Source organism: Scyliorhinus canicula, chromosome 4 (genome assembly GCF_902713615.1).
Source record: "Scyliorhinus canicula chromosome 4, sScyCan1.1, whole genome shotgun sequence".
NCBI classification, from domain to species: Eukaryota; Metazoa; Chordata; class Chondrichthyes; order Carcharhiniformes; family Scyliorhinidae; genus Scyliorhinus; species Scyliorhinus canicula.
In genome coordinates, this window is record NC_052149.1 from 4,771,730 (window position 1) to 4,799,692 (window position 27,963).

The window sequence follows — 27,963 nt, forward strand, 5'->3', positions numbered from 1 at the left end:
TCACATTCAACCTTGAGGGCAGAAAATTCTTTGACATGACATCAATACATATGATCAACATTGCAGCACTCCCTCAGTACTGACCCTCTGACAGTGTGGCACTCCCTCAGTACTGACCCTCTGACAGTGCAGCACTCCCTCAGTACTGACCCTCTGACAGTGCGGCACTCCCTCAGTACTGACCCTCTGACAGTGCGGCACTCCCTCAGTACTGACCCTCTGACAGTGCAGCACTCCCTCAGTACTGACCCTCTGACAGTGCAGCACTCCCTCAGTACTGACCCTCTGACAGTGCGGCACTCCCTCAGTACAGACCCTCTGACAGTGCAGCTCTCCCTCAGTACTGACCCTCTGACAGTGCGGCACTCCCTCAGTACTGACCCTCTGACAGTGCAGCGCTCCCTCAGTACTAACCCTCTGACAGTGCAGCACTCTCTCAGTACTGACCCTCTGACAGTACAGCACTCCCTCAGTACTGACCCTCTGACAGTGCAGCACTCCCTCAGTACTGACCCTCTGACAGTGCAGCACTCCCTCAGTACTGACCCTCTGACAGTGCAGCACTCCCTCAGTACTGACCCTCTGACAGTGCGGCACTCCCTCAGTACTGACCCTCTGACAGTGCAGCACTCCCCCAGTACTGACCCTCTGACAGTGCAGCGCTCCCTCAGTACTGACCCTCTGACAGTGTGGCACTCCCTCAGCACTGACCCTCTGACAGTGCAGCACTCCCTCAGTACTGACCCTCTGACAGTGCAGCACTCCCTCAGTACTGACCCTCTGACAGTGCAGCACTCCCTCAGTACTGACCCTCTGACAGTGCGGCACTCCCTCAGTACTGACCCTCTGACAGTGCGGCACTCCCTCAGTACTGACCCTCTGACAGTGCCGCACTCCCTCAGTACTGACCCTCTGACAGTGCGGCACTCCCTCAGTACTGACCCTCTGACAGTGCGGCACTCCCTCAGTACTAACCCTCTGACAGTGCGGCACTCCCTCAGTACTGACCCTCTGACAGTGCAGCACTCCCTCAGTACTGACCCTCTGACAGTGCAGCGCTCCCTCAGTACTGACCCTCTGACAGTGCAGCACTCCCTCAGTACTGACCCTCTGACAGTGCAGCACTCCCTCAGTACTGACCCTCTGACAGTGCGGCACTCCCTCAGTACTGACCCTCTGACAGTGCAGCACTCCCTCAGTACTAACCCTCTGACAGTGCGGCACTCCCTCAGTACTGACCCTCTGACAGTGCAGCACTCCCTCAGTACTGACCCTCTGACAGTGCAGCGCTCCCTCAGTACTGACCCTCTGACAGTGCAGCACTCCCTCGGTACTGACCCTCTGACAGTGCAGCGCTCCCTCAGTACTGACCCTCTGACAGTGCAGCACTCCCTCAGTACTGACCCTCTGACAGTGCGGCACTCCCTCAGTACTAACCCTCTGACAGTGCGGCACTCCCTCAGTACTGACCCTCTGACAGTGCAGCACTCCCTCAGTACTGACCCTCTGACAGTGCAGCACTCCCTCAGTACTGACCCTCTGACAGTGCGGCACTCCCTCAGTACTGACCCTTTGACAGTGCGGCACTCCCTCAGTACTGATCCTCTGACAGTGCGGCACTCCCTCAGTACTGATCCTCTGACAGTGCAGCACTCCCTCAGTGCTGACCCACTGACAGTGCAGCACTCCCTCAGTACTGACCCTCTGACAGTGCGGCACTCCCTCAGTACTGACCCTTTGACAGTGCGGCACTCCCTCAGTACTGATCCTCTGACAGTGCGGCACTCCCTCAGTACTGATCCTCTGACAGTGCAGCACTCCCTCAGTGCTGACCCACTGACAGTGCAGCACTCCCTCAGTACTGACCCTCTGACAGTGCAGCACTCCCTCAGTAGTGACCCTCTGACAGTGCGGCACTCCCTCAGTACTGACCCTCTGACAGTGCAGCACTCCCTCAGTACTGACTCTCTGACAGTGCGGCACTCCCTCAGTACTGACCCTCTGACAGCGCAGCACTCCCTCAGTACTGACCCGCTGACAGTGCAGCACGCCCTCAGTACTGACCCTCTGACAGTGCAGCACTCCCTCAGTACTGACCCTCTGACAGTGCAGCACGCCCTCAGTACTGACCCTCTGAGTGCAGCACTCCCTCAGTACTGACCCTCTGACAGTGCTGCACTCCCTCAGTACTGACCCTCTGACAGTGCGGCGCTCCCTCAGTACTGACCCTCTGACAGTGCAGCACTCCCTCAGTACTGACCCACTGACAGTGCAGCACTCCCTCAGTACTGACCCTCTGACAGTGCAGCACTACCTCAGTACTGACCCTCTGACAGTGCAGCACTCCCTCAGTACTGACCCTCTGACAGTGCCGCACTCCCTCAGTACTGACTCTCTGACAGTGCAGCGCTCCCTCAGTACTGACCCACTGACAGTGCAGCACTCCCTCAGTACTGACCCACTGACAGTGCAGCACTCCCTCAGTACTGACCCTCTGACAGTGCAGCACTACCTCAGTACTGACCCTCTGACAGTGCGGCACTCCCTCTGTACTGACCCTCTGACAGCGCAGCACTCCCTCAGTACTGATCCTCTGACAGTGCAGCACTCCCTCAGTACTGACCCTCTGACAGTGCAGCACACCCTCAGTACTGACCCTCTAAGTGCAGCACTCCCTCAGTACTGACCCTCTGACAGTGCAGCACTCCCTCAGTACTGACCCTCTGACAGTGCAGCACTCCCTCGGTACTGACCCTCTGACAGTGCAGCACTCCCTCAGTACTGACCCTTTGACAGTGCAGCACCACCACAATACTGACCCTCTGACAGTGCAACGCTCCCTCAGTACTGACCCTCTGACAGTGCAGCACTCCCTCAGTACGGACCCTCTGACAGTGTAGCACTCCCTCAGTACTGACCCTCTGACAGTGCAGCACTCCCTCAGTACTGACCCTCTGACAGTGCGGTGCTCCCTCAGTACTGACCCTCTGACAGTGTGGCACTCCCTCAGTACTGACCCTCTGACAGTGCAGCACTCCCTCAGTACTGACCCTCTGACAGTGCAGCACTCCCTCAGTACTGACCCTCTGACAGTGACGAAAAGTGTTATTATAGGTTTTACGCAGAATCTTGATCAAGCAGAGAGAACGCTGAAAGGTTTAAACTGAGATTTTGACTGGTTCAGAGTGTTTGGATATTGGACCAGACTCCAATTATTGTCAGGATACCAGGTGGGAAACCCCAACACTTTTCACTGTGTCAAACTGTGAGGAAAGGAGACCACAGGAGTGATGATTCTGACCAATCGGTATATTTTATGTGAAAACAAACTTCAATTTAAATAGAGTTAACCACATGAACATCAAAGTAAATGCTTTACAATGAACAGTCAAATAGTTCTTAAGTAAAAGGAAAAACTTTCACTCACTATCTTGCCCTGTCACTATATGTATTCCAACTAAACAACCCAATATAGTTCAAAATCCACTCATAAATAAAGTTAGCAATCAGGGTTACTTGATGTTCTTTGACCAGGCCTTTCGAGAGAAACCCTTTCAGGAACAATTTGAAAATCCTCCTGTCTTGTCAGACTCAAATAATATGGCAAAACTGCCAAAACTACAGATAGACTTGTCTCATCCCATTAATTATATTACCTGTATCCCACTCGGACTATCTGCACTCTAGGAACCTGCAGCAATTGTAGCATTGTGGATAGCACAATCGCTTCACAGCTCCAGGGTCCCAGGTTCGATCCTGGCTTAGGTCACTCTGTGCGGAGTCTGCACATCCCCCCGTGTGTGCGTGGGTTTCCTCCGGGTGCTCCGGTTTCCTCCCACAGTCCAAAGATGTGCAGGTTAGGTGGATTGGCCATGATAAATTGCCCTTAGAGTCCAAAATTTCCCTTAGTGTTGGATGGGGTTACTGGGTTATGGAGATAGGGTGGAGGTGTTGACCTTGGGTAGGGTGCTCTTTCCAAGAGCCGGTGCAGACTTGATGGACCCTTTTATATTCTAACCACCTAGATACAAATTAAACTTCCACCTGATATGTCTGGATGGATGGAATTTACAGGAAAGATTGTACACACTAGATTACATCCATATGAAGAGGGAATTTAATAGACGTTTTAAAAGTTGTTGAGATCTGTGACTGCGTGCCATTGTAATGAAAAGGTACTCAGCAGGGCAAGTGTTAATGCGGCACTGGAGAGTAGACTGCCCAAAGTATGATGTATGGAGTTACATGGTAATAGACTCTGGGGAAACAGTCTGGAGATAGCAATCTGTAAGTGTGCCGCCAGCCTGTATTGAGCTGCATCATGCATGACAGTAATAATAATAATCTTTATTGTCACACGTACATAGATACTTGGAAGATAGGAGCAGGAGGAGGCCTTTTGGCCCTTCGAGCCTGCTCCCCCATTCATCACCATCATGGCTGATCATCCAACTCTAATCCTGCTTTCTCCCCATAGCCTTTGATCCCATTCTCCCCAAGTGCTATATCCAGCCGCCTCTTGAATATATTCAATGTTTTAGCATCAACTACTTCCTGTGGTAATGAATTGCACAGGCTCAACACTCTTTGTGTGAGGGAATGTCTCCTTATGAAATGAAATGAAAATTGCTTATTGTCACGAGTAGGCTTCAAATGAAGTTACTGTGAAAAGCCCCTAGTCGCCACATTCCGGCGCCTGTTCGGGTACACAGAGGGAGAATTCAGAATGGCCAATTCACCTAACAGCACAGGCGCGATTCTCCGCAAATGCGGCGAGTCGTAAAGGCTGCCGTGAAACTGGCCGTGTTTCACGGCAGCCTCCGCGCCCCCTCCCGGGACCCGGTTCTCCCCCCCGGGCGGGGCTAGCAGCGGGGCCCCGTGAAGCACGGCATGATGACGTCAGCCGCGCGTGCGCGGGCCGTCAGGCCCCTCAGCCGCTCCGCGAACTGATCCTGCGGGGCGGCGGAAGAACAAATAGTGCGCGGGTATCGGACCCGCTGCCCGCGATCGGTGCCCACCGATCGCAGGCCCATGCCACCCTTGGCACGGCCATGATGCGGCCGTGCCAATCGGTGCCATGGTTGTCCGGGACGGGCACTTTGCGGCCGTTTTCACGAACGCTGAAAGCAGGTGTGATCGCGGCCGTGAAAACGGCCGTAAACTCCGCGGTATTCGGCCCATCGGCCTGCGGAGAATCGCTGTTCGCCGTAAAAAACGGCGAGCAGCGATTCGTGTCGGAGGGCGGCCGGAGGGGGGGGAGAATAGCGGGAGGCCGTGAAAATTGTCGGGAAGGCCCTCCCACTATTCTCCGACCCGTCATGGGCAGCAGAGAATCGCGCCCCACGTCTTTCGGGACTTGTGGGAGGAAACCGGAGCACCCAAAGGAAACCCACGCAGACACGGGGAGAACGTGCAGACTCCGCACAGACAGTGACCCAAGCCGGGAATCGAACCCGGGATCCTGGAGCTGTGAAGCAACAATGCTAACCAGTGTGCTACCGTGTAACCTGCGATATCTGAATAGTTAAATACTAACAATAAGTGGTTCACGATTACGCACACAAGTCTGAAGATCTCCTCATTGAGACATCTAAAGAACACATAAGGGCGGCATTCTCTGCCCCATTCTCTGCCCCGCCGCGCATTCTCTGCCCCATTCTCTGCCCCGCCGCGCATTCTCTGCCCCATTCTCTGCCCCATTCTCTGCCCCATTCTCTGCCCGCCGCGCATTCTCTGCCCCATTCTCTGCCCCGCCGCGCATTCTCTGCCCCATTCTCTGCCCCGCCGCGCATTCTCTGCCCCGCCGCACATTCTCTGCCCCGCCGCGCATTCTCTGCCCCGCCGCACATTCTCTGCCCCGCCGCGCATTCTCTGCCCCGCCGCGCATTCTCTGCCCCATTCTCTGCCCCGCCGCACATTCTCTGCCCCGCCGCGCATTCTCTGCCCCATTCTCTGCCCCGCCGCGCATTCTCTGCCCCATTCTCTGCCCCGCTGCGCATTCTCTGCCCCATTCTCTGCCCCGCCGCGCATTCTCTGCCCCATTCTCTGCCCCGCCGCGCATTCTCTGCCCCATTCTCTGCCCCGCCGCGCATTCTCTGCCCCATTCTCTGCCCCGCCGCGCATTCTCTGCCCCATTCTCTGCCCCGCCGCGCATTCTCTGCCCCATTCTCTGCCCCGCCGCGCATTCTCTGCCCCGCCGCACATTCTCTGCCCCGCCGCGCATTCTCTGCCCCGCCGCGCATTCTCTGCCCCGCCGCGCATTCTCTGCCCCGCCGCGCATTCTCTGCCCCATTCTCTGCCCCATTCTCTGCCCCATTCTCTGCCCCGCCGCGCATTCTCTGCCCCATTCTCTGCCCCGCCGCGCATCTCTGCCCATTCTCTGCCCCGCCGCGCATTCTCTGCCCCATTCTCTGCCCCATTCTCTGCCCCATTCTCTGCCCCGCCGCGCATTCTCTGCCCCATTCTCTGCCCCGCCGCGCATTCTCTGCCCCATTCTCTGCCCCGCCGCGCATTCTCTGCCCCATTCTCTGCCCCGCCGCGCATTCTCTGCCCCATTCTCTGCCCCATTCTCTGCCCCATTCTCTGCCCCATTCTCTGCCCCGCCGCGCAGTCTCTGCCCCATTCTCTGCCCCGCCGCGCATTCTCTGCCCCATTCTCTGCCCCATTCTCTGCCCCATTCTCTGCCCCGCCGCGCATTCTCTGCCCCGCCGCGCATTCTCTGCCCCGCCGCGCATTCTCTGCCCCATTCTCTGCCCCGCCGCGCATTCTCTGCCCCGCCGCGCATTCTCTGCCCCGCCGCGCATTCTCTGCCCCGCCGCGCATTCTCTGCCCCGCCGCGCATTCTCTGCCCCGCCGCGCATTCTCTGCCCCATTCTCTGCCCCGCCGCGCATTCTCTGCCCCATTCTCTGCCCCATTCTCTGCCCCATTCTCTGCCCCATTCTCTGCCCCGCCGCGCAGTCTCTGCCCCATTCTCTGCCCCGCCGCGCATTCTCTGCCCCATTCTCTGCCCCATTCTCTGCCCCATTCTCTGCCCCGCCGCGCATTCTCTGCCCCGCCGCGCATTCTCTGCCCCGCCGCGCATTCTCTGCCCCATTCTCTGCCCCGCCGCGCATTCTCTGCCCCGCCGCGCATTCTCTGCCCCGCCGCGCATTCTCTGCCCCATTCTCTGCCCCGCCGCGCATTCTCTGCCCCGCCGCGCATTCTCTGCCCCATTCTCTGCCCCGCCGCGCATTCTCTGCCCCGCCGCGCATTCTCTGCCCCGCCGCGCATTCTCTGCCCCATTCTCTGCCCCATTCTCTGCCCCGCCGCGCAGTCTCTGCCCCATTCTCTGCCCCATTCTCTGCCCCGCCGCGCATTCTCTGCCCCATTCTCTGCCCCATTCTCTGCCCCGCCGCGCAGTCTCTGCCCCGCCGCGCATTCTCTGCCCCGCCGCGCATTCTCTGCCCCGCCGCGCATTCTCTGCCCCATTCTCTGCCCCGCCGCGCATTCTCTGCCCCGCCGCGCATTCTCTGCCCCATTCTCTGCCCCGCCGCGCATTCTCTGCCCCATTCTCTGCCCCATTCTCTGCCCCATTCTCTGCCCGCCGCGCATTCTCTGCCCCATTCTCTGCCCCATTCTCTGCCCCATTCTCTGCCCGCCGCGCATTCTCTGCCCCGCCGCGCAGTCTCTGCCCCATTCTCTGCCCCGCCCGCGCATTCTCTGCCCCATTCTCTGCCCCATTCTCTGCCCCATTCTCTGCCCCGCCGCGCATTCTCTGCCCCGCCGCGCATTCTCTGCCCCATTCTCTGCCCCGCCGCGCATTCTCTGCCCCATTCTCTGCCCCGCCGCGCATTCTCTGCCCCATTCTCTGCCCCGCCGCGCATTCTCTGCCCCATTCTCTGCCCCATTCTCTGCCCGCCGCGCATTCTCTGCCCCGCCGCGCAGTCTCTGCCCCATTCTCTGCCCCGCCGCGCATTCTCTGCCCCATTCTCTGCCCCATTCTCTGCCCGCCGCGCATTCTCTGCCCCGCCGCGCATTCTCTGCCCCGCCGCGCATTCTCTGCCCCATTCTCTGCCCCATTCTCTGCCCCGCCGCACATTCTCTGCCCCATTCTCTGCCCCGCCGCGCATTCTCTGCCCCACCGCGCATTCTCTGCCCCATTCTCTGCCCCGCCGCGCATTCTCTGCCCCACCGCGCATTCTCTGCCCCACCGCGCATTCTCTGCCCCATTCTCTGCCCCGCCGCGCATTCTCTGCCCCATTCTCTGCCCCGCTGCGCATTCTCTGCCCCATTCTCTGCCCCGCCGCGCATTCTCTGCCCCATTCTCTGCCCCGCCGCGCATTCTCTGCCCCATTCTCTGCCCCGCCGCGCATTCTCTGCCCCATTCTCTGCCCCATTCTCTGCCCCGCCGCGCATTCTCTGCCCCATTCTCTGCCCCGCCGCGCATTCTCTGCCCCATTCTCTGCCCCGCCGCGCATTCTCTGCCCCATTCTCTGCCCCGCCGCGCATTCTCTGCCCCATTCTCTGCCCCATTCTCTGCCCCATTCTCTGCCCCATTCTCTGCCCCGCCGCGCAGTCTCTGCCCCATTCTCTGCCCCGCCGCGCATTCTCTGCCCCATTCTCTGCCCCATTCTCTGCCCCATTCTCTGCCCCGCCGCGCATTCTCTGCCCCGCCGCGCATTCTCTGCCCCGCCGCGCATTCTCTGCCCCATTCTCTGCCCCGCCGCGCATTCTCTGCCCCGCCGCGCATTCTCTGCCCCATTCTCTGCCCCATTCTCTGCCCCGCCGCGCATTCTCTGCCCCATTCTCTGCCCCATTCTCTGCCCCGCCGCGCAGTCTCTGCCCCATTCTCTGCCCCATTCTCTGCCCCGCCGCGCATTCTCTGCCCCATTCTCTGCCCCATTCTCTGCCCCGCCGCGCAGTCTCTGCCCCGCCGCGCATTCTCTGCCCCGCCGCGCATTCTCTGCCCCGCCGCGCATTCTCTGCCCCATTCTCTGCCCCGCCGCGCATTCTCTGCCCCGCCGCGCATTCTCTGCCCCATTCTCTGCCCCGCCGCGCATTCTCTGCCCCATTCTCTGCCCCATTCTCTGCCCGCCGCGCATTCTCTGCCCCATTCTCTGCCCCATTCTCTGCCCCATTCTCTGCCCGCCGCGCATTCTCTGCCCCGCCGCGCAGTCTCTGCCCCATTCTCTGCCCCGCCCGCGCATTCTCTGCCCCATTCTCTGCCCCATTCTCTGCCCCATTCTCTGCCCGCCGCGCATTCTCTGCCCCGCCGCGCATTCTCTGCCCCATTCTCTGCCCCGCCGCGCATTCTCTGCCCCGCCGCGCATTCTCTGCCCCATTCTCTGCCCCGCCGCGCATTCTCTGCCCCATTCTCTGCCCCATTCTCTGCCCTGCCGCGCATTCTCTGCCCCATTCTCTGCCCCATTCTCTGCCCCGCCGCGCATTCTCTGCCCCATTCTCTGCCCCGCCGCGCATTCTCTGCCCCATTCTCTGCCCCGCCGCGCATTCTCTGCCCCATTCTCTGCCCCGCCGCGCATTCTCTGCCCCATTCTCTGCCCCATTCTCTGCCCGCCGCGCATTCTCTGCCCCGCCGCGCAGTCTCTGCCCCATTCTCTGCCCCGCCGCGCATTCTCTGCCCCATTCTCTGCCCCATTCTCTGCCCGCCGCGCATTCTCTGCCCCGCCGCGCATTCTCTGCCCCGCCGCACATTCTCTGCCCCATTCTCTGCCCCATTCTCTGCCCCATTCTCTGCCCCGCCGCGCATTCTCTGCCCCGCCGCACATTCTCTGCCCCATTCTCTGCCCCATTCTCTGCCCCATTCTCTGCCCCGCCGCGCATTCTCTGCCCCATTCTCTGCCCCGCCGCGCATTCTCTGCCCCATTCTCTGCCCCATTCTCTGCCCCATTCTCTGCCCGCCGCGCATTCTCTGCCCCACCGCACATTCTCTGCCCCATTCTCTGCCCCATTCTCTGCCCCGCCGCGCATTCTCTGCCCCATTCTCTGCCCCGCCGCGCATTCTCTGCCCCGCCGCGCATTCTCTGCCCCATTCTCTGCCCCGCCGCGCATTCTCTGCCCCATTCTCTGCCCCATTCTCTGCCCCGCCGCGCATTCTCTGCCCCATTCTCTGCCCCGCCGCGCATTCTCTGCCCCGCCGCGCATTCTCTGCCCCGCCGCGCATTCTCTGCCCCGCCGCGCATTCTCTGCCCCGCCGCGCATTCTCTGCCCCGCCGCGCATTCTCTGCCCCGCCGCGCATTCTCTGCCCCGCCGCGCATTCTCTGCCCCGCCGCGCATTCTCTGCCCCGCCGCGCATTCTCTGCCCCATTCTCTGCCCCACCGCGCATTCTCTGCCCCATTCTCTGCCCCGCCGCGCATTCTCTGCCCCATTCTCTGCCCCACCGCGCATTCTCTGCCCCATTCTCTGCCCCGCCGCGCATTCTCTGCCCCATTCTCTGCCCCATTCTCTGCCCCGCCGCGCATTCTCTGCCCCATTCTCTGCCCCGCCGCGCATTCTCTGCCCCATTCTCTGCCCCATTCTCTGCCCCGCCGCGCATTCTCTGCCCCATTCTCTGCCCCGCCGCGCATTCTCTGCCCCATTCTCTGCCCCATTCTCTGCCCCGCCGCGCATTCTCTGCCCCATTCTCTGCCCCGCCGCGCATTCTCTGTCCCGCCGCGCATTCTCTGCCCCATTCTCTGCCCCACCGCGCATTCTCTGCCCCGCCGCACATTCTCTGCCCCGCCGCACATTCTCTGCCCCATTCTCTGCCCCGCCGCACATTCTCTGCCCCATTCTCTGCCCCGCCGCGCATTCTCTGCCCCATTCTCTGCCCCGCCGCGCATTCTCTGTCCCGCCGCGCATTCTCTGCCCCATTCTCTGCCCCACCGCGCATTCTCTGCCCCGCCGCACATTCTCTGCCCCGCCGCACATTCTCTGCCCCATTCTCTGCCCCGCCGCACATTCTCTGCCCCATTCTCTGCCCCGCCGCACATTCTCTGCCCCATTCTCTGCCCCGCCGCACATTCTCTGCCCCATTCTCTGCCCCGCCGCACATTCTCTGCCCCATTCTCTGCCCCGCCGCACATTCTCTGCCCCGCCGCACATTCTCTGCCCCATTCTCTGCCCCGCCGCACATTCTCTGCCCCATTCTCTGCCCCGCCGCGCATTCTCTGCCCCGCCGCGCATTCTCTGCCCCATTCTCTGCCCCGCCGCGCATTCTCTGCCCCGCCGCACATTCTCTGCCCCATTCTCTGCCCCGCCGCGCATTCTCTGCCCCATTCTCTGCCCCGCCGCGCATTCTCTGCCCCATTCTCTGCCCCATTCTCTGCCCCGCCGCACATTCTCTGCCCCATTCTCTGCCCCATTCTCTGCCCCGCCGCGCATTCTCTGCCCCATTCTCTGCCCCATTCTCTGCCCCGCCGCACATTCTCTGCCCCATTCTCTGCCCCGCCGCACATTCTCTGCCCCATTCTCTGCCCCGCCGCACATTCTCTGCCCCATTCTCTGCCCCATTCTCTGCCCCATTCTCTGCCCCGCCGCGCATTCTCTGCCCCCATTCTCTGCCCCGCCGCGCATTCTCTGCCCCATTCTCTGCCCCGCCGCACATTCTCTGCCCCATTCTCTGCCCCATTCTCTGCCCCGCCGCACATTCTCTGCCCCATTCTCTGCCCCGCCGCACATTCTCTGCCCCATTCTCTGCCCCATTCTCTGCCCCATTCTCTGCCCCGCCGCACATTCTCTGCCCCGCCGCGCATTCTCTGCCCCGCCGCGCACATTTCCGCCCCGACCGACCGGCGGGATTCTCCATTGTGGGGCAGCCCCACGCCGTCGGGAAACCCCCGGGTGCCAGTATAGCAGAGAATCCCGGCGGCGGAGAATCCCGCCCATAAAACGACAGCACCCAACAGCACAATAAACATGACATGGCCGGCATTGGTGGGATTTTCAATGTACTACGACAGCGATAAACTACGACAGTGATAAACGCTTTAAAAAGGACAAACATCGGAGAAGGAGCAGACCATTCAGCCCCTCAAGCCCGTACTGCCCTTTGAGAAGATCATGGCACTTTGGAACACCTCCCATGCCTCCATATAGGCCTACTTGTGATAATAATTATTATAATAATTGTGACAATGAGTATAAGTGATTATCATTATATCATTTTATGCCTTTGTCTGGAAAAGATCGATTGTTCTCAGATTGAAAATGATTAATTGGGCCTCTCCATCTCCTGCGCTTTGTGGAAGTGAGTTCCATATTTCCACCACCCTTAGTTTGAAGATGTGGTGGGATTCTCCCCTACCCGGCGGGGCGGCTGTACCGGCGGCGAGGAGTGGCGTGAACCACTCCGGCTTCGGGCCGCCCAGAAGGTGCGGAATCCTCTGCACCTTCAGGGGCTAGGCCGGCGCCAAAGGGCCTCCGCCGGCCGGCACGAGTTGGCACATGCGCAGGAGCGCCAGCGTGTGCTGCCGCCATCCCAGCGCATGCGTAGGGGGGTTCTTCTCCACGCGGCCATGGCAGACTGTTACACTGGACAGCGCGGAGGGAAAGAGTGCCCCCAGGACACAGGCCTGCCCGCGGATTGATGGGCCCCGATCGCGGGCCAGGCCACCGTGGGGGCCCTCCTGGGGCCAGATCCCTGCGCCCCAGAAAAACTGCCCTCCCTTCCAGATACAAACTCCGGTGCTTCTACCCGCTGAGGCGATCCTGATGGAAGGTTTCGAGGACAGACTTCACAGACTAAGGTGGCATCGGCAGGAGTAGCGATGACCGAGAAGCAATTAAATTGAGTTTTTTTTGGTTGGACCTTTGACCAGACAATATCACAGAAGGTTACTTCCTCTACATAGTGAGGGTCAGTGACAGTGTATTGAGAGTTAGGAGAGCAGGGAGGTGAAACTTCTTTCGCAAAAGAGTTTTTACGGAAATGACATGTATTGCCACGGCAAGAGCTGAGGCAGATGTTAATCTCTTTTGAAGGAGATTTAGCCTGGCATAAATTGCTAATCCCAGAGTGGAAGGAGCTGCCAAAGGAAGCAGTTGCAGTGACTTGAAATCTTCGAGACTCACCATTTTATTTTAAAAATAAATGTATTCAATCATGGGTCAATTTAGCATGGTCAATCCCCCCTACCCTGTATCCTTGGGTTTGGGAGTGAGACCCACGTAGACACGGGGAGAAGGAGACCCATTTTGAGATTAAATCTGGACAAATGTGAGCTAATGCATTTTGGTAGGTCTAACATAGAGGGGAAATATACCGTAAATATCAAAATTCTTAGGAATATAGAAAGTCAGAGAGATCTGGGCGTGCAGGTAAACAGATCTTTGAAAGTGGCAACACAAGTGGACAAGGTAGTCAAGAAAGCAGACGGAATGCTTGCCTTCATTGAATTACCATAGAATTTACAGTGCAGAAGGAGGCCATTCAGCCCATCGAGTCTGCACCGGCCCTTGGAAAGAGCACCCTACTTAAGCTTGACGCCCCCACCCTATCCCCCTTTATCCCCGTAACCCCACCTAATCTTTTTTGCCAAAGGGCAATTTAGCATGGCCAATCCACCTAACCTGCTCATCTTGGGACTGTGGGAGGAAACCGGAGCACCCGGAGGAAACCCACGCAGACACGGGGAGAACGTGCAGACTCCTCACAGACAGCGACCCTGTCTGAGTTCTCGAAACTTAACTCCCTCCCTTGAATCTCTCCCCTATTTAAGATGCTCCTTCAGGCCAGTCGCTGATCATCACCTGTCCTCATGTCGCCAGAGGAGCCTCAGTGTTGAATTCTCCTGTGAACACCTGGGAGGTTTGGTTCCATTAGAAACTGCCTATAAATGCACAGTTGGTTGCTGCTAGTCCCGAATCAATCAACTGCTTTCTCTTAATGGTGGCATTGACCCAGCTCCTTCAGTACACCTGAGTGATGTGCTTGGTTGGGTATTGCAGAGGATAGCTGTACTACTCTAAGCTCTGGGCCTATGGGATTCGTGCAGTCAGATCTTTAGTGACTGGCGTGGGCGTGATGGGCTGAATGGACTCCTTCTGTGCTGTCAATATCTATGAATCTATGAATCTTCATTGCTGTGGGTTCATATGTAGGCCAGACCAAGTAAAGACAGCAGATTGCTTTCGTTAAAGGACATATTTGAACCCGGTAGTTTTTTTTCTTTAACACAACCCATGGTCACCATCGCTGAGATTAAATTTCCATTCCAGATTTATTTGATTAACAGAAATTAATTTCCTCAGCAGCTGCGGTGGGATTTGAACTCGTATCTTCGCATGATTAGTCTGGGTCCTCGTCGAGTGACATAACCACCAGGCTCTGCAGCCTTTTATCTCTCTCTCCACAGATGGTGTTGGACCTGCGGAGTGTGTCCAGCACCTTCTGTTTTGATTTAGGATTTGCAGCATCTGTTTAGCTGGTGTTTTGTGCACGGTGCTTGTTGGAGTGAATTTCTGTCTGAGCACATTGGCTGTTCTGGAAGAGGCCCCGTGACCCAGGTGGCTCCCTGCTCTGAACCCGAGTCACACAGACTCAGCATCTTAACTGTTCCCCTCTCCCCGGATGCTGCCAGAATCTGCTGAAACGTTCCAGCATTTTCTGCTTTCATTATAATAATAATCATCACTTATTGTCACAAATAGGCTTCAATGAAGTTACTGTGAAAAGCCCCTAGTGGCCACATTCCGGCATCTGTTCAGGGAGGCTGGGACGGGAATTGAACCTGCGCTGCTGGCCTTGTTCTGCATTACAAGCCAGATGATTTGCCCACTGAGCTAAACCAGCCCCTCATGTTCGCGTTTGCAAATCCCTTCCTCATCTCTATTCCTTTCGAACTTTTGTAAAGCTATAGTACTCGGACTATTGGCTTCCCCTTTCTACAGCTTTATTTTCTGGTGTTTTTTGACATTTCAACTCATTCAGCCCCCTGATTAACTTTTGTTCATCAACCTAGTTTATAAATTTAGGCGAAATTACTGGTACCCAATTAAGATGCTTCTTTTTCCAGAGAATGGGAAAAATGTGGATCTCACTCCCACAGGGAGTGGGGAGAATGTGGAATTCGCTCCCACAGGGAGTGGGGAGAATGTGGGACTCGCTCCCACAGGGAGTGGGGAGAATGTGGGACTCGCTCCCACAGGGAGTGGGGAGAATGTGGAACTCGCTCCCACAGGAGTGGGGAGAATGTGGAACTCGCTCCCACAGGGAGTGGGGAGAATGTGGAACTCACTCCCACAGGGAGTGGGGAGAATGTGGAACTCACTCCCACAGGGAGTGGGGAGAATGTGGAATTCGCTCCCTTGGGAAGTGGAGAGAATGTGGAACTCGCTCCCAAAGGGAGTGGAAAGAATGTGGAACTCGCTCCCACATGGAATGCATGAGGTGAAATATCATAGATCATAGAATTTACAGTGTAGAAGGAGGCCATTCGGCCCATCGAGTCTGCACCAGCTCTTGGAAAGAGCACCCTACCCAAGGTTAACACCTCCACCCTATCCCCATAACCCAGTAACCCCACCCAACACTAAGGGCAATTTTGGACACTAAGGGCAATTTATCATGGCCAATCCCCCTAACCTGCCTATCTTTGTGAATGTGGGAGGAAACCGGAGCATCCGGAGGAAACACACGCACACACGGGGAGGATGTGCAGACTCCGCACAGACAGTGACCCAAGCCGGAATCGAACCTGGGACCCTGGTGCTGTGAAGCGATTGTGCTATCCACTATGCTACCGTGCTGCCCTGATGAAACATGCTGATAGAGTGAGATAGAGAGGGAGGGAGGAGGATTGTGTGGAGCAACAACACCAGCATGGAACAGATGGGCTGAATGGGCTATTTCAATGCAATACAATTACAGGCTTAGTCAATATTAATCACATTTTGTATATTGAACTTTGGGATGGATTTATTATCTTTGTTTTTTCTCTACAGGGTGCTCCAGGTCCACCCGGAGCATCAGGACCGCCAGGGAGAAGGGGAGCAAGGGTGAGTACGACACATCACCACAGTGAGCAGGATTCTCCGCCGGCGGGATTCTCCGTTTTGCTGGCACACGGGGATTTCCCGATGTCGTGGGGCTTCCCCACAATGGGAAACCCCATTGGCCGGCTGGCGTAACGGGGAATCCCGCCGGCCGGTCGGGGTGGGGCGGAGATTCCAGCCCAGTGTTTCTGACGTCTTTGATTCTCCTGAAGTGTCCCTGGTGTTGCATTCAACACACATTCCAGCACTGACCATTTATATCACTGTCAGAGGGTCAGTACTGAGGGAGTGCTGCACTGTCAGAGGGTCAGTACTGAGGGAGTGCTGCACTGTCAGAGGGTCAGTACTGACGGAGTGCCGCACTGTCAGAGGGTCAGTACTGAGGGAGAGCCGCACTGTCAGAGGGTCAGTACTGAGGGAGTGCTGCACTGTCAGAGGGTCAGTACTGAGGGAATGCTGCACTGTCAGAGGGTCAGTACTGAGGGAATGCTGCACTGTCAGAGGGTCCGTACTGAGGGAGTGCTGCACTGTCAGAGGGTCAGTACTGAGGGAGAGCTGCACTGTCAGAGGGTCAGTACTGAGGGAGCGCTGCACTGTCAGAGGGTCAGTACTGAGGGAGTGCTGCACTGTCAGAGGGTCAGTACTGAGGGAGTGCTGCACTGTCAGAGGGTCAGTACTGAGGGAGTGCCGCACTGTCAGAGGGTCAGTACTGAGGGAGTGCTGCACTGTCAGAGGGTCAGTACTGAGGGAGTGCTGCACTGTCAGAGGGTCAGTACTGAGGGAGTGCCGCACTGTCAGAGGGTCAGTACTGAGGGAGTGCTGCACTGTCAGAGGGTCAGTACTGAGGGAGTGCTGCACTGTCAGAGGGTCAGTACTGAGGGAGTGCGGCACTGTCAGAGGGTCAGTACTGAGGGAGTGCTGCACTGTCAGAGGGTCAGTACTGAGGGAGTGCCGCACTGTCAGAGGGTCAGTACTGAGGGAGTGCTGCACTGTCAGAGAAGCTGCCTTTTCGGATGTCTCTCATGCCTCTAAAACAGATTACCGGCCATTGTGAGATGACCTTGTTTGGGAGCCTCCTGTGTGTAAATTGGTTGTTGTTCTTTCTACATTTCAGCAGTGACTGGACTTCATATATATTTCATTACGTGTGAAACATTTTCGGATATTCTTTTTTTCTATCGAAATGCAAGTTCCTGCGGAAGCCTCCGGTCAAGTGTCACTCTCCTTCTGGATGTTAAAACGAGGCTCCTGTTTGTTCTCCGAGGTGAATGGAGAAGCGTCCATGGCACCATTCCAAAACAGCCAGGAATTCTCTGCGTTGTTCTGGGCCATAATCTATTCCACAACCAACGCCATAAACATTAGCCCAGGACGTCCGTCACCCGAAGTGTCATAGCCCAGACATACCCCGGAAGATGTGCTCAGGAAGATGCTCCGATGAAGGACTGCATGATAAATTCCCAGGAAGGTCAAACGTCCGAGGGGCAATTACTTCAAATATAAATTTGATTTAAATCAGACGTTGGGATGTTTCCCCACTGACAACTCCACACTATCCCCCTATCCTCTCCACACCCCGCCTATTCCCCCTCCCCCGAATACCCATGCATCTAACCCCCATCACCCAACAACCCTACCGTTTCCACCAATCACCCCACACTGTCACCGTGTCTCCATTTCCCCTATTGCTGAAACCACACCTGGAGTATTGTGTTCCAATCTGGAACCACACCTGGAGTATTGTGTTCCAATCTGGAACCACACCTGGACTTCTGTTTACACTTCTGGAACCACACCTGGAGTACCGTGTCCTCTGTGAACAGCACAGTGGTTAGCACAGTTGCTTCACAGCTCCAGGGTCCCAGGTTCGATTCCCGGTTTGGCTCACTGTCTGTGCGGAGTCTGCACATCCACCCCGTGTCGGCGTGGGTTTCCTCCGGGTGCTCCGGTTTCCTCCCACAGTCCAAAGATGTGCAGGTGAGGTGGATTGGCTATTCTAACTTGCCCTTGGTGTCCAAAAGCTTTAGGTGGGGTTACTGGGTTACGGGGATAAAGGGGATAGGGTGGAGGTGTGGGGTTTATGTAGGGTGCTCTTTCCAAGGGCCGGTGCAGGCTCGATGGGCCGAAAGGCCTCCTTCTGCACTGTAAATGCGATGATTCTATGATTCTGGAACCACACCTAGAGTACTGTCTTCAGTTCTGGAATTATACCTGGAGCACAGCATACAATTCTAGAACCACGCCTGGAATATTGTGTCCAGTTCTGGAACCACACCTGGAGTACTGCATTCAGTTCTAGGGGCAGCACGGTGGCGCAGTGGAAGCACTCCAGCCTCACGGCGCTGAGGTCCCAGGTTTGATCCCGGCTCTGGGTCACTGTCCGTGTGGAGTTTGCACATTCACCCCGTGTATGCGTGGGTTTTGCCCCTAAACTCAAAGATGTGCAGGGTAGGTGGATTGGCCACGCTAAATTGCCCCTTAATTGGAAAAAATGTTTTAGCATCAACTACTTCCTGTGGTAATGAATTGCACAGGCTCAACACTCTGTGTGAGGGAATGTCTCCTTATGAAATGAAATGAAAATTGCTTATTGTCACGAGTAGGCTTCAATGAAGTCACTGTGAAAAGCCCCAAGTCGCCACATTCCAGCGCCTGTCCGGGGAGGCTGGTACGGGAATCGAACCGTGCTGCTGGCCTGCTTGGTCTGCTTTAAAAGCCAGCGATTTAGCTGAGTGAGCTAAACCAGCCCCTAAGGACATGCTTGCCAGAGTGGGAGTGCAACAAAGGTTCACGAGACTGATTTCTGAGATGCAAGGACTACGCTATGAAGAGAAATTGAGTAAATCAGGAATCTTCTCTGGAGTGGAGAAGAATGAGGGGTGATGTCATTGAAACAATATTCTTTGATCGCTTGACATGTTAGATGCTGAGAAAAATCTCCCCTCACTGACGGTCTGGAACGTCAGGTCCCAGTCTCAGAATAAGACATTTCCATTTTGACAAAGAGAATTTCTTCATTTGTGGAATTCTCCAGCTCTGAGAGCTGTGGATTCTCCCTCAATTGGCGGGATGGCCTGACGCGGGCACCAAGAACAGCGCAAACACTCCGACGTCAGGCCAACTGGGAGTTGAGGAATCCTCCAGCCAACCAGCGCTGAAGGGCTGGCGTGAGTTGGCGCATGCGCAGACCGGCCACATGTGTTCCTGCGCATGTGCAGGGGGGTTTCTTCTCTGCGTCGGCCATGGTGGAGCCCTACAGAGGCCGCGCGGAAGGAAGGAGTGCCTCCAGGGTACCGGCCAGCCCGCAGATCGGTGGGCCTCCATCGCGGGTCCCCCCGATGCTGGATCCATCTGCACTTCCCCGAGGACTCCACTGGACAGCCTACCAAACAGGTCCTGCCGTGTGGGACCATGTCCATTTCACGCCGGCGGGACTGGCCAGAAACAGACGGCCATTTGGCCCATTGGGGCCCGGAGAATTGCCGGGGGTGGGGCGCTGCCAACGGCCCCCGACCGGCGTGGCGTAAATCTGGCATCGGAGAATACGGTAGGCGGCGTCGGAGCGGGATTCACGCCCCCCCCCCTAGGGGATTCCCCGGCCCGGCAGGGGTCGGAGAATCCCGCCCTCAGTGATTGAGTATCTTCACGACTGCAAATATCACAAGCTTGCCATCCTCCTGTCTACACCTCCCGCTGCCTCAGGAAGGCAGACAGCATTATCAGACACCCCTCCCACCCAGGCTTTGCCTTCTTCCAGACCCTTCCATCAGGCAGAAGATACAGAAATCTGACATAGTAATCGCACATCCAGACATAGGAACAGCTTCTTCCCCACAGCTACTTGACCCCTCAACGACTCCCCCTCAGACTGATCTGTTCCCTGTAAGAACATTATTCACGATGCCCTATGCTGCTCTTGTTTGGCCTTGTTCCGCACGGTAACCAATCACTGTTTGTTGATGTACCATTTGTCAATGTTCTCTGTTGACTATTCTTTTGTCTACTGTGTACGTACTGTGTACGTTCCCTTGGCTGCAGGAAAATACTTTTCACTGTACTTCGGTACATGTAACAATAAATATCAATCAATCAATCAGTCAGTCAAGTCAGCTGATTGGGTACTCAGAGAATCGAGGGGTATGGGGATAGAGCAGATAAGCAGAGTTGAACTAGAAGATGAATCGTGATATAGTTAAATGGTGGGTCGATCAGACAAATCGAGTGGAAGAGTGTTGAAGCGACATTGAGCTTGAACTCTACCATTGCACCTGCGCTCAGAGTTAGAAAGTACGTCAAAACCACCATGGGTTGATCTACCTCTTTATATCGAGTAAATAGAACATTACAGTGTTGTAACTCAGTTCAACCTAATTTACTTTAAACCATTGTATAAAGACTGACTAAAAAAGAGTGGTATGATTAATTCCTCCATGCTACTGCTTATGAAAATTCTCATCCTTCTTTTCAAATTCCTCCGCACCCTCCTCTCTTCCCATCTCTGTAATCTTCTCCAGCCCGACAACCATCTGAGATCTCTGTACTCCCCCAATTCTGGCCTCTTGCACATCCTTTATCTTAATTGCTCCTTCCCTGGCGGTCATTCCCTCAGCTTCCTGGACTGAAAGCTGTGGAATTCCCTCCTCCTCCTATCCCTCCTCCTCCTATCACCAGAGCACCTTGGCTAAGCCTTTGAAAGTGTGAGGTTATGCACTTTGGAAGGAGGAATCTAGGCATAGACTATTTTCTAAATGGGGAGATGCTTAGGAAAGCAGAAGCACAAAGGGACTTGGGAGTCCTTGTTCACGATTCTCTTAAGGTTAATGTGCAGGTTCAGTCGGCAGTTAAGAAGGCAAATGCAATATTAGCATTCATGTCAAGAGGGCTAGAATACAAGACTGGGGATGTATAAGGCTGTATAAGGCTCTGGTCAGATCCCGTTTGGAGCATTGTGAGCAGTTTTGGGCCCTATATCTAAGGAAGGATGTGCTGGCCTTGGAAAGGGTCCAGAGGAGGTTCACAAGAATGATCCCTGGAATTAAGAACTTGCCGCATGAGGAACGGTTGAGGACTCTGGGTCTGTACTTGTTGGAGTTTGGAAGGATGAGAGGGGATCTTATTGAAACGTATAGGATACTGCGAGGCCTGGATAGAGTGGACGTGGAGAAGATGTTTCCACTTGTAGAAAAACTAGAACCAGAGGACACAATCTCAGACTAAAGGGACAATCCTTTAAAACAGAGATGAGGAAGAATTTTCTCAGCCAGAGGGTGATGAATCTGTGGAACTCTTTGCCGCAGAAGGCTGTGGAGGCAAAATCACTGAGTGTCTAAGACAGAGATAGATAGGTTCTTGATTAATAAGGGGATCGGGGGTTATGGAGAGAAGGCAGGAGAATGGGGATGAGAAAATATCAGCCATGACTGAATGGCGGAGCAGACTCGATGGGCCGAGTGGCCTAATTCTGCTCCTGTGTATTATGGTCTTATAAGCTGCCCTAGTATCTCCTTATGTAACCCAGTATCAAATTTTATTTGATAACACTCTTGTGTAGTTTGAAACTTTTGCCGTGCTCGAGGCAATATATACAGTGAGGGGATCAGTGCCATAGTTTTGCTACCAAACCTCCAGTGAAAAAAATCCGAGTTTATTCAACCTCTCCTCAAAGCCAACATCCTCGAGACCCGGCAACATTAGAATAGAAACTTCTAACCACCCCCCCCCCCCCTCTCTATTCTCACCAAGGAGATGTCTAAGGGGGTCAGAGGGCTTCAGAATTGTGGGGTTTGGTAAGGTACGGAGAAGATGTTGGGGAGCCGGGTACCAGGTTCCACCACATTGGAGATAATAGATTCAATCGGGAATTCAGGAGAAAGATCTTTACCCAGAGGGTGGTGAGAGTGTGGAACCCACCACCTCAGATTACAACGCTGCTTTTCGACACGTCCGCACAATTGCACGATGGAGAAATGATTGGAGGGACATGTTGATAAAGTGAGGTGAAGAAGAGGGGGTGGCCTGGGGATCATGTGGAGCCGAAACATCGACACAGACCAGTTGGGACAGATAGCCAAATCCGGTCGGTTTGCCTTCCACCTTCAACTTTACAAAACCCCATGCCCGACCAGCACTGAAAGAGTTAAGCAACTGTAGCTAATGACTGAGGGGCTTTATGTCAGTAAAGATCACTCAGAGAACTCTTAGGCTGGCCTTAAATGTCAGCTGGACAATGATTCTGATTGTGTTTGATGCAAAGAGCAAGAGTACCAGCCCGTACATTTAACATATTGGAAGGTCGCTGTGGGGTGACGTGTTTGAGTGTTAAGAGTACATGACTGCTGGGCTGTTCAACGAGGCAGCATTCAACTTACGGACAAATTCATGAGGGAACACCTCTCAAAAAGGGCTTGAATATTTTTCCACCCGCGTGCGGAACGATTTGGTTTGTGTAATATTCATGGCTGACCTGCTTGCTTATGATGTGGTAGAATGTCAGCATTCATTGGAAAGTTACCCGTGACAATCGCTGGCAGTCAGTTGGTGGAGCGTGGACTGACACAAATCACAAACATCCAACCGTGGGTCAAGTCAAGGGCAGGGTGAAGGAGTGCTTGAGGTCATGCACAAAGCACCAAAGGCAGAAGTATCCTTCCAAATTTCTACCCAATTCTTGGGATCGGGCTGAGCAGTATAAGAAACACCAGTCAGTCTGCAGCTAGAGTATTGGTCACCGCATCACAGGGAAGATCAGATTGCACGAGTGAGGGTACAAAGGAGATTTACGGGGATCACAGAATCTTTGCAGTGCAGAAGGAGGCCACTCGGCCCATCGAATCTGGACTGGCTCTCTGAAGAGCGCTCTACCGAACCCGCTCCCTTGCCTTATCCCCGTAACCTTGCACATTCTCTCTTTTCGGATAGCAATGTCGAGTACCTCAATAGAACCGGCCTCCAGCACCCTCTCGGAAAGTTTGTTCCAGACTCCAACCACCCTCAGGGTAAAAACATCTTTCCCTCAAATCACTGTTACTCCTTTGGCCATTATTTTGAATCAGCTCTCTAGTCCTTGACGCTCATAGAATTTACAGTGCAGAAGGAGGCCATTCAGCCCATCGAGTCTGTTCCGGCCCTTGGAAAGAGCTCCCTACTCAAACCCCACGCCTCCACCCTATCCCCTTTGACCCCGTAACCCAGTAACCCCACCTAACCATTTTGGACACTAAGGGGAATTTATCATGGCCAATCCACCTAACCTGCACATCTTTGGACTGCGGGAGGAAACCGGAGCACCCGGAGGAAACCCACACAGTCACGGGGAGAATGTGCAGACTCCACACAGACTGTGACCCAAGCTGGGAGTTGAACCTGGACCCTGGAGCTGTGAAGCAACTCTGCTAACCACTGTGCTACCATGCTGCCCTCTTGAGTTTTTCACCAGTTACCCTGTTCATACCCCTCAGGGTCTTGAATCCCTCTATCAAATCTCCTCTCAGCTTTCTTTTCTCCAAGGAAAACAGTCCAAACTCTCCAATCTATCCTCATAGCTACAACTCTTTATTCCTGGAATCACTCCTGTGAATTTCCTCTGTATTCTCTCTAATATTCAAGTATGGCACGCGAATTGGACCCAGGCTCCAGATGAAGACCAACTAGTGTCCTATACAAGTTCAACGTGGCCTCCTTACTCTTGTACTCAATGCCCCTAATCAGAAAACCAAGGATACAATATACTTTATTAACTGCTCTCTCCACCTGAGCTTCCACCTTCAATAATAATAATCTTTATTATTGGATTGGATTGGATTTGTTTATTGTCACGTGTACCGAGATAGAGTGAAAAGTATTTTTCTGCGAGCAGCTCAACAGATCATTAAGTACATGAAATGAAAAGGAAATAAAGGAAAATACATAATAGGGAAACACAAGGTACACAATGTAACTACATAAGCACCGGCATCGGATGAAGCATACAGGGTGTAGTGTTAATGAGGTCAGTCCATAAGCGGGTCATTTAGGAGTCTGGTAACAGCGGGGAAGAAGCTGTCTGCGTGTTCTCAGACTTCTATATCTCTTGCCCAATGGAAGAGTGAGTAAGCCGAGTCTTTGATTATGCTGCCCGCTTTCCCCAGGCAGCGGGAGGTGTAGATGGAATCAATGGATGGGAGGCAGGTTTGTGTGATGGACTGGGCGGTATTCACGACTCTCTGAAGTTCCTTGCGGTCCTGGGCCGAGCAGTTGCCATACCCAGGCTGTGATGCAGCCTATTTGTCACAAGTAGGCTGACATTAACATTGTAATGAAGTTACTGTGAAAAGCCCCTAGTCGCCACATTCCAGTGCCTGTTCGGGTACACAGAGGGAGAATTCAGAATGTCTAATTCATCTAACAGCACGTCTTTCTGGACGGGAAGGAAACCGGAGGACCCGGAGGAAACCCCTGCAGGCGTAGGGAGAATGTGCAGACTCCGCAGACAGTGACCCAAGCCGGGAATCGGACCCGGGTCCCTAACGCTCTGAAGCAACAGTGCTAACCACTGTGCTACCGTGCCGCTCAATGATCTGTGGACATAGTCACCCAGGGCCCTCTGCTTCTGCACCTCCTCTGGAGTGTCTCCCTTAATTTTCTGTGATTGGAGAATGTTAAATTTGCAGGAAGATTGGAGAGGCTGGTTTGTATTCTTTATCCACAGAGGAGGCTGAGGGGAGGTTTAATTTAGATGTAGAAAATGATGATAGGCTTTGAGAGAATGGGAAGGGCCAGTTTCCACTCAGCGGTCAATAACCGGAGGTTGGGGGTTGGTGTGGGGGGGGGGGGGGTGAGGAAACTCAGAGTAATTGGTGACAGAGTTCGAGGGAGGGTTCAGGAGTAATTGTTTCACCCAGAGGGTGACAGAGGCAGAAACCCTCCCCACATTAATAAAATACTTGATATGCATTGCAAGTGCTTCAACCTTGAGGGCAACTGACCCAAGGTGGGTTCAGACTGGATAGCTCTGATTTTGGCCAATTCAACAGCAATTCAGGATGGGCAACAAACCCTGATCTTGACATTAACGGCCCCTCCCTCGGAACAAACACAAGGCCTGAATGACTCTGTAAATTTTCTGTTTCACTGTAGGTGCCAGTAACAACAGAGTGAATTATTCTCACACATTATTGTAGTAAGTAAGGAATGGTTTCACCTGAACACTTAACAGCCAATAATTTGTCGTCTCATTTATGAGCGTTGGTGCACAGTTGCTGTTTATGGAGGATATTTGATTGATTTGCTATTAATGGGTGCTTCGGGAGTCAGTGTCAGCAATAAAATAACTCAGTTGGTTGGACGGCGGGTTCAATTCCCGCACCGGCTGAGGTTATGCAGGAAGGCCGCGCCTTCTCAACCTCGCCCCTCGCCTGAGGTGTGGTGATCCTCAGGTTAAATCCCCACCAGTCAGCTCTCCCCCCTCAAAGGGGAAAGGAGCCCATGGCCATCTGGGACTGTGGCCACTTTACTTACTTACCAGTCAGCACTCAAAGCGAGGAGCAGATTGAGGCGCTATCTAATTGACTCACGATACAGGAAATTGATTTGAAACTGGGAATGGAAATGTTCAAGTTTGAGGTTCGCCAGCATCTCAGCGACGTGCTGAGGACCAGCATCAGTGACCAAACACCCGGGTCAGAGTCACCATGGACGGGCTTGTTGGGTTTCTGCTTAAGCTGGTCTTTAATATTGTCCAGCTGGTTTGTGCTGTCTTTCCATTAATCCCTCCGTTAGTCATTAGACACAACAACCCTTCTGCGTGGGTAAAAGTCTTTTGATATTTGATATGATTGATTGATTGATTTATTGATTTATTGTCACATGTACTGAAGTACAGTGAAAAGTATTTTTCTGAGGCCGAGGGAACGCACACAGTACGTACATAGTAGACAAGGAGAATAATCGACAAAGTACATCAATAAATAAGTAACTGGTGAAACAAGGGGCCAAACAAAGCAAATACATGAGCAAGAGCAGCATAGGGCATCGTGAATTATGTTCTTACAGGGAACAGATCAGTCCGAGGGGGAGTCGTTGAGGAGTCTTGTAGCTGTGGGGAAGAAGCTGTTCCTATGTCTGGATGTGCGGGTCTTCAGACTTCAGTATCTTCTGCCTGATGGAAGGGTCTGGAAGAAGGCAAAGCCTGGGTGGGAGGGGTCTCTGATAATGCTGTCTGCCTTCCTGAGGCAGCGGGAGGTGTATACAGAATCAATGGGAGGGTGGCAAGTTTGTGTGATGCGTTGGGCTGAGTTCACCACACTCTGCAGTTTCTTGTGACCTTGGGCCGAGCAGTTGCCATACCGAGCTGTGATGGAGCTGGATCGGATGCTCTCTTGTTCTTCCAACCTCATTCAGTATTTCTTCCTTTGCTTTGCTCTCTGCCCGACTTCTCCTTGGGATCCTTCTTCAAAACGCCACATTCAGGCCGATTTCCTTAACTTCCTCTTTCCCATCGCTCCAAGCTTCACATCCAGAAGTAATTACTGACCAGACACAACATTTTAGGACACACATTTCTCTTTTCGAGACTCAAGCTGATGTTTCTTACAGTGGCCGGGATTCTCCCCTACCCGGCGGGGCGGGGAGTCCCGGCGTAGCTGAGTGGCGCCAACCGCTCCGGCGTCGGGCCTCCCCAAAGGGAGTCACATCACGCAAGTGTCAGGCAATGGCCGTCTCCTGCAAGAGAGGATCTAACCATCGCCCCTTGACATTCAGTGGCATTACCATCGCTGAATCCCCCACAATCAACATCCTGGAGGTTACTATTGATCAGAAACAGTCACATGAATACTGTGGCTACCAGGGCAAGTCAAAGGCAAGAAATCCTTCAGCGGGTAACTCACCTCCTGACCCCCCAAAGCCTGTCCACCATCTTCAAGGCACAAGTCAGGAATGTGATGGAATACTCTCCATTTGCCTGGATGAGAGCAGCTCCAACAACACTCAAAAGCTTGACACCATCCAGGACAAAGCAGCCCCGCTTGATTGGCATCCCATCAGCAAACATTCACTCCCTCCACCACCGACGAACAGTGGCAGCCGTGTGTACCGTCTACAAGATACACTGAAGTAACTTGCCAAGGTTCCTTAGACAGCACCTCCCAAACCCACGGCCACTACCATCTAGAAGGACAAGAGCAGCAGATACCTGGGAACCCCACCACCTGGAGGTTCCCCTCCAAGTCACTCACCGCCCTGACTGGGAAATATATCGGCCGTTCCTTCACTGTCGCTGGGGCAAAATCCTGGAACTCCCTCCCTAACAGCATAGTGGGTGTACCTACTCCTCAGGGGCTGCAGCGGTTCAGGAAGGCAGCTCACCCCCACCTTCTGAAGGGCAACTAGGGATGGGCAACAAATGCTGGGCTAACCAGCAACACCCACATCCCGTAAATGAATTTTAAAAATATAGGCATTTCTTGCATACCTTAGCTAGACCCTTCATAATTTTGTACACCTCAATTAGAGAACCCCTCAGTCAGTTCTGTTCTAGAGAAAACAACGCTAACCTATCCAATCTCCCCTCATAACCGTAATAGCATCAGCCGAAATAGCTCAGTTGGGAGAACGTGAGACTGAAAATTTAAATGTTCCTGTTTCAATCCCGGGTTTTGGCATCAAGCTGCTTAACTGCAATAGGGACAGCCACATCCAATGAACAAATTAATAAAACAAAGAGGGCACATTAGAGTTTTTGATGTCTAGACCGAAGGAGAGAACATTATTTCCAGGTGTGGTGGAGGGCGTGCATAGGAAATTAATCTGAATCAGCCAGAACCGACTGTACAACTCTGACCATTGAATGTCCTGGCTTGTTGGAGGCTTTGGTTGATCCATGTAGAGGGCAACATAAACCAAATGTTACAACTAGTCAGCAACTGAGAGACGTTGGAAGGCACAAACCTTCAAAGGCGGCAAGAAAACCGGGAAGCTGCTGATAAAGCATCTTTGATTTTTTTTTTAAACAGA

The 27,963-nt window shown here is 54.4% G+C and overlaps 1 protein-coding gene across 2 annotated transcripts in view; it reads left to right on the top strand.

Moving 5' to 3' along the window:
• LOC119964316 (collagen alpha-1(XXIV) chain-like) overlaps positions 1-27,963 on the top strand; it is a 341,532-nt gene that overhangs the window by 55,612 nt on the left and 257,957 nt on the right. For both annotated transcript variants that reach the window (XM_038793605.1, XM_038793606.1), the window contains exon 3: positions 15,922-15,975. In XM_038793605.1, coding sequence (XP_038649533.1) covers positions 15,922-15,975 — 54 coding nt within the window. The remainder of the gene's footprint in view (positions 1-15,921; positions 15,976-27,963) is intronic.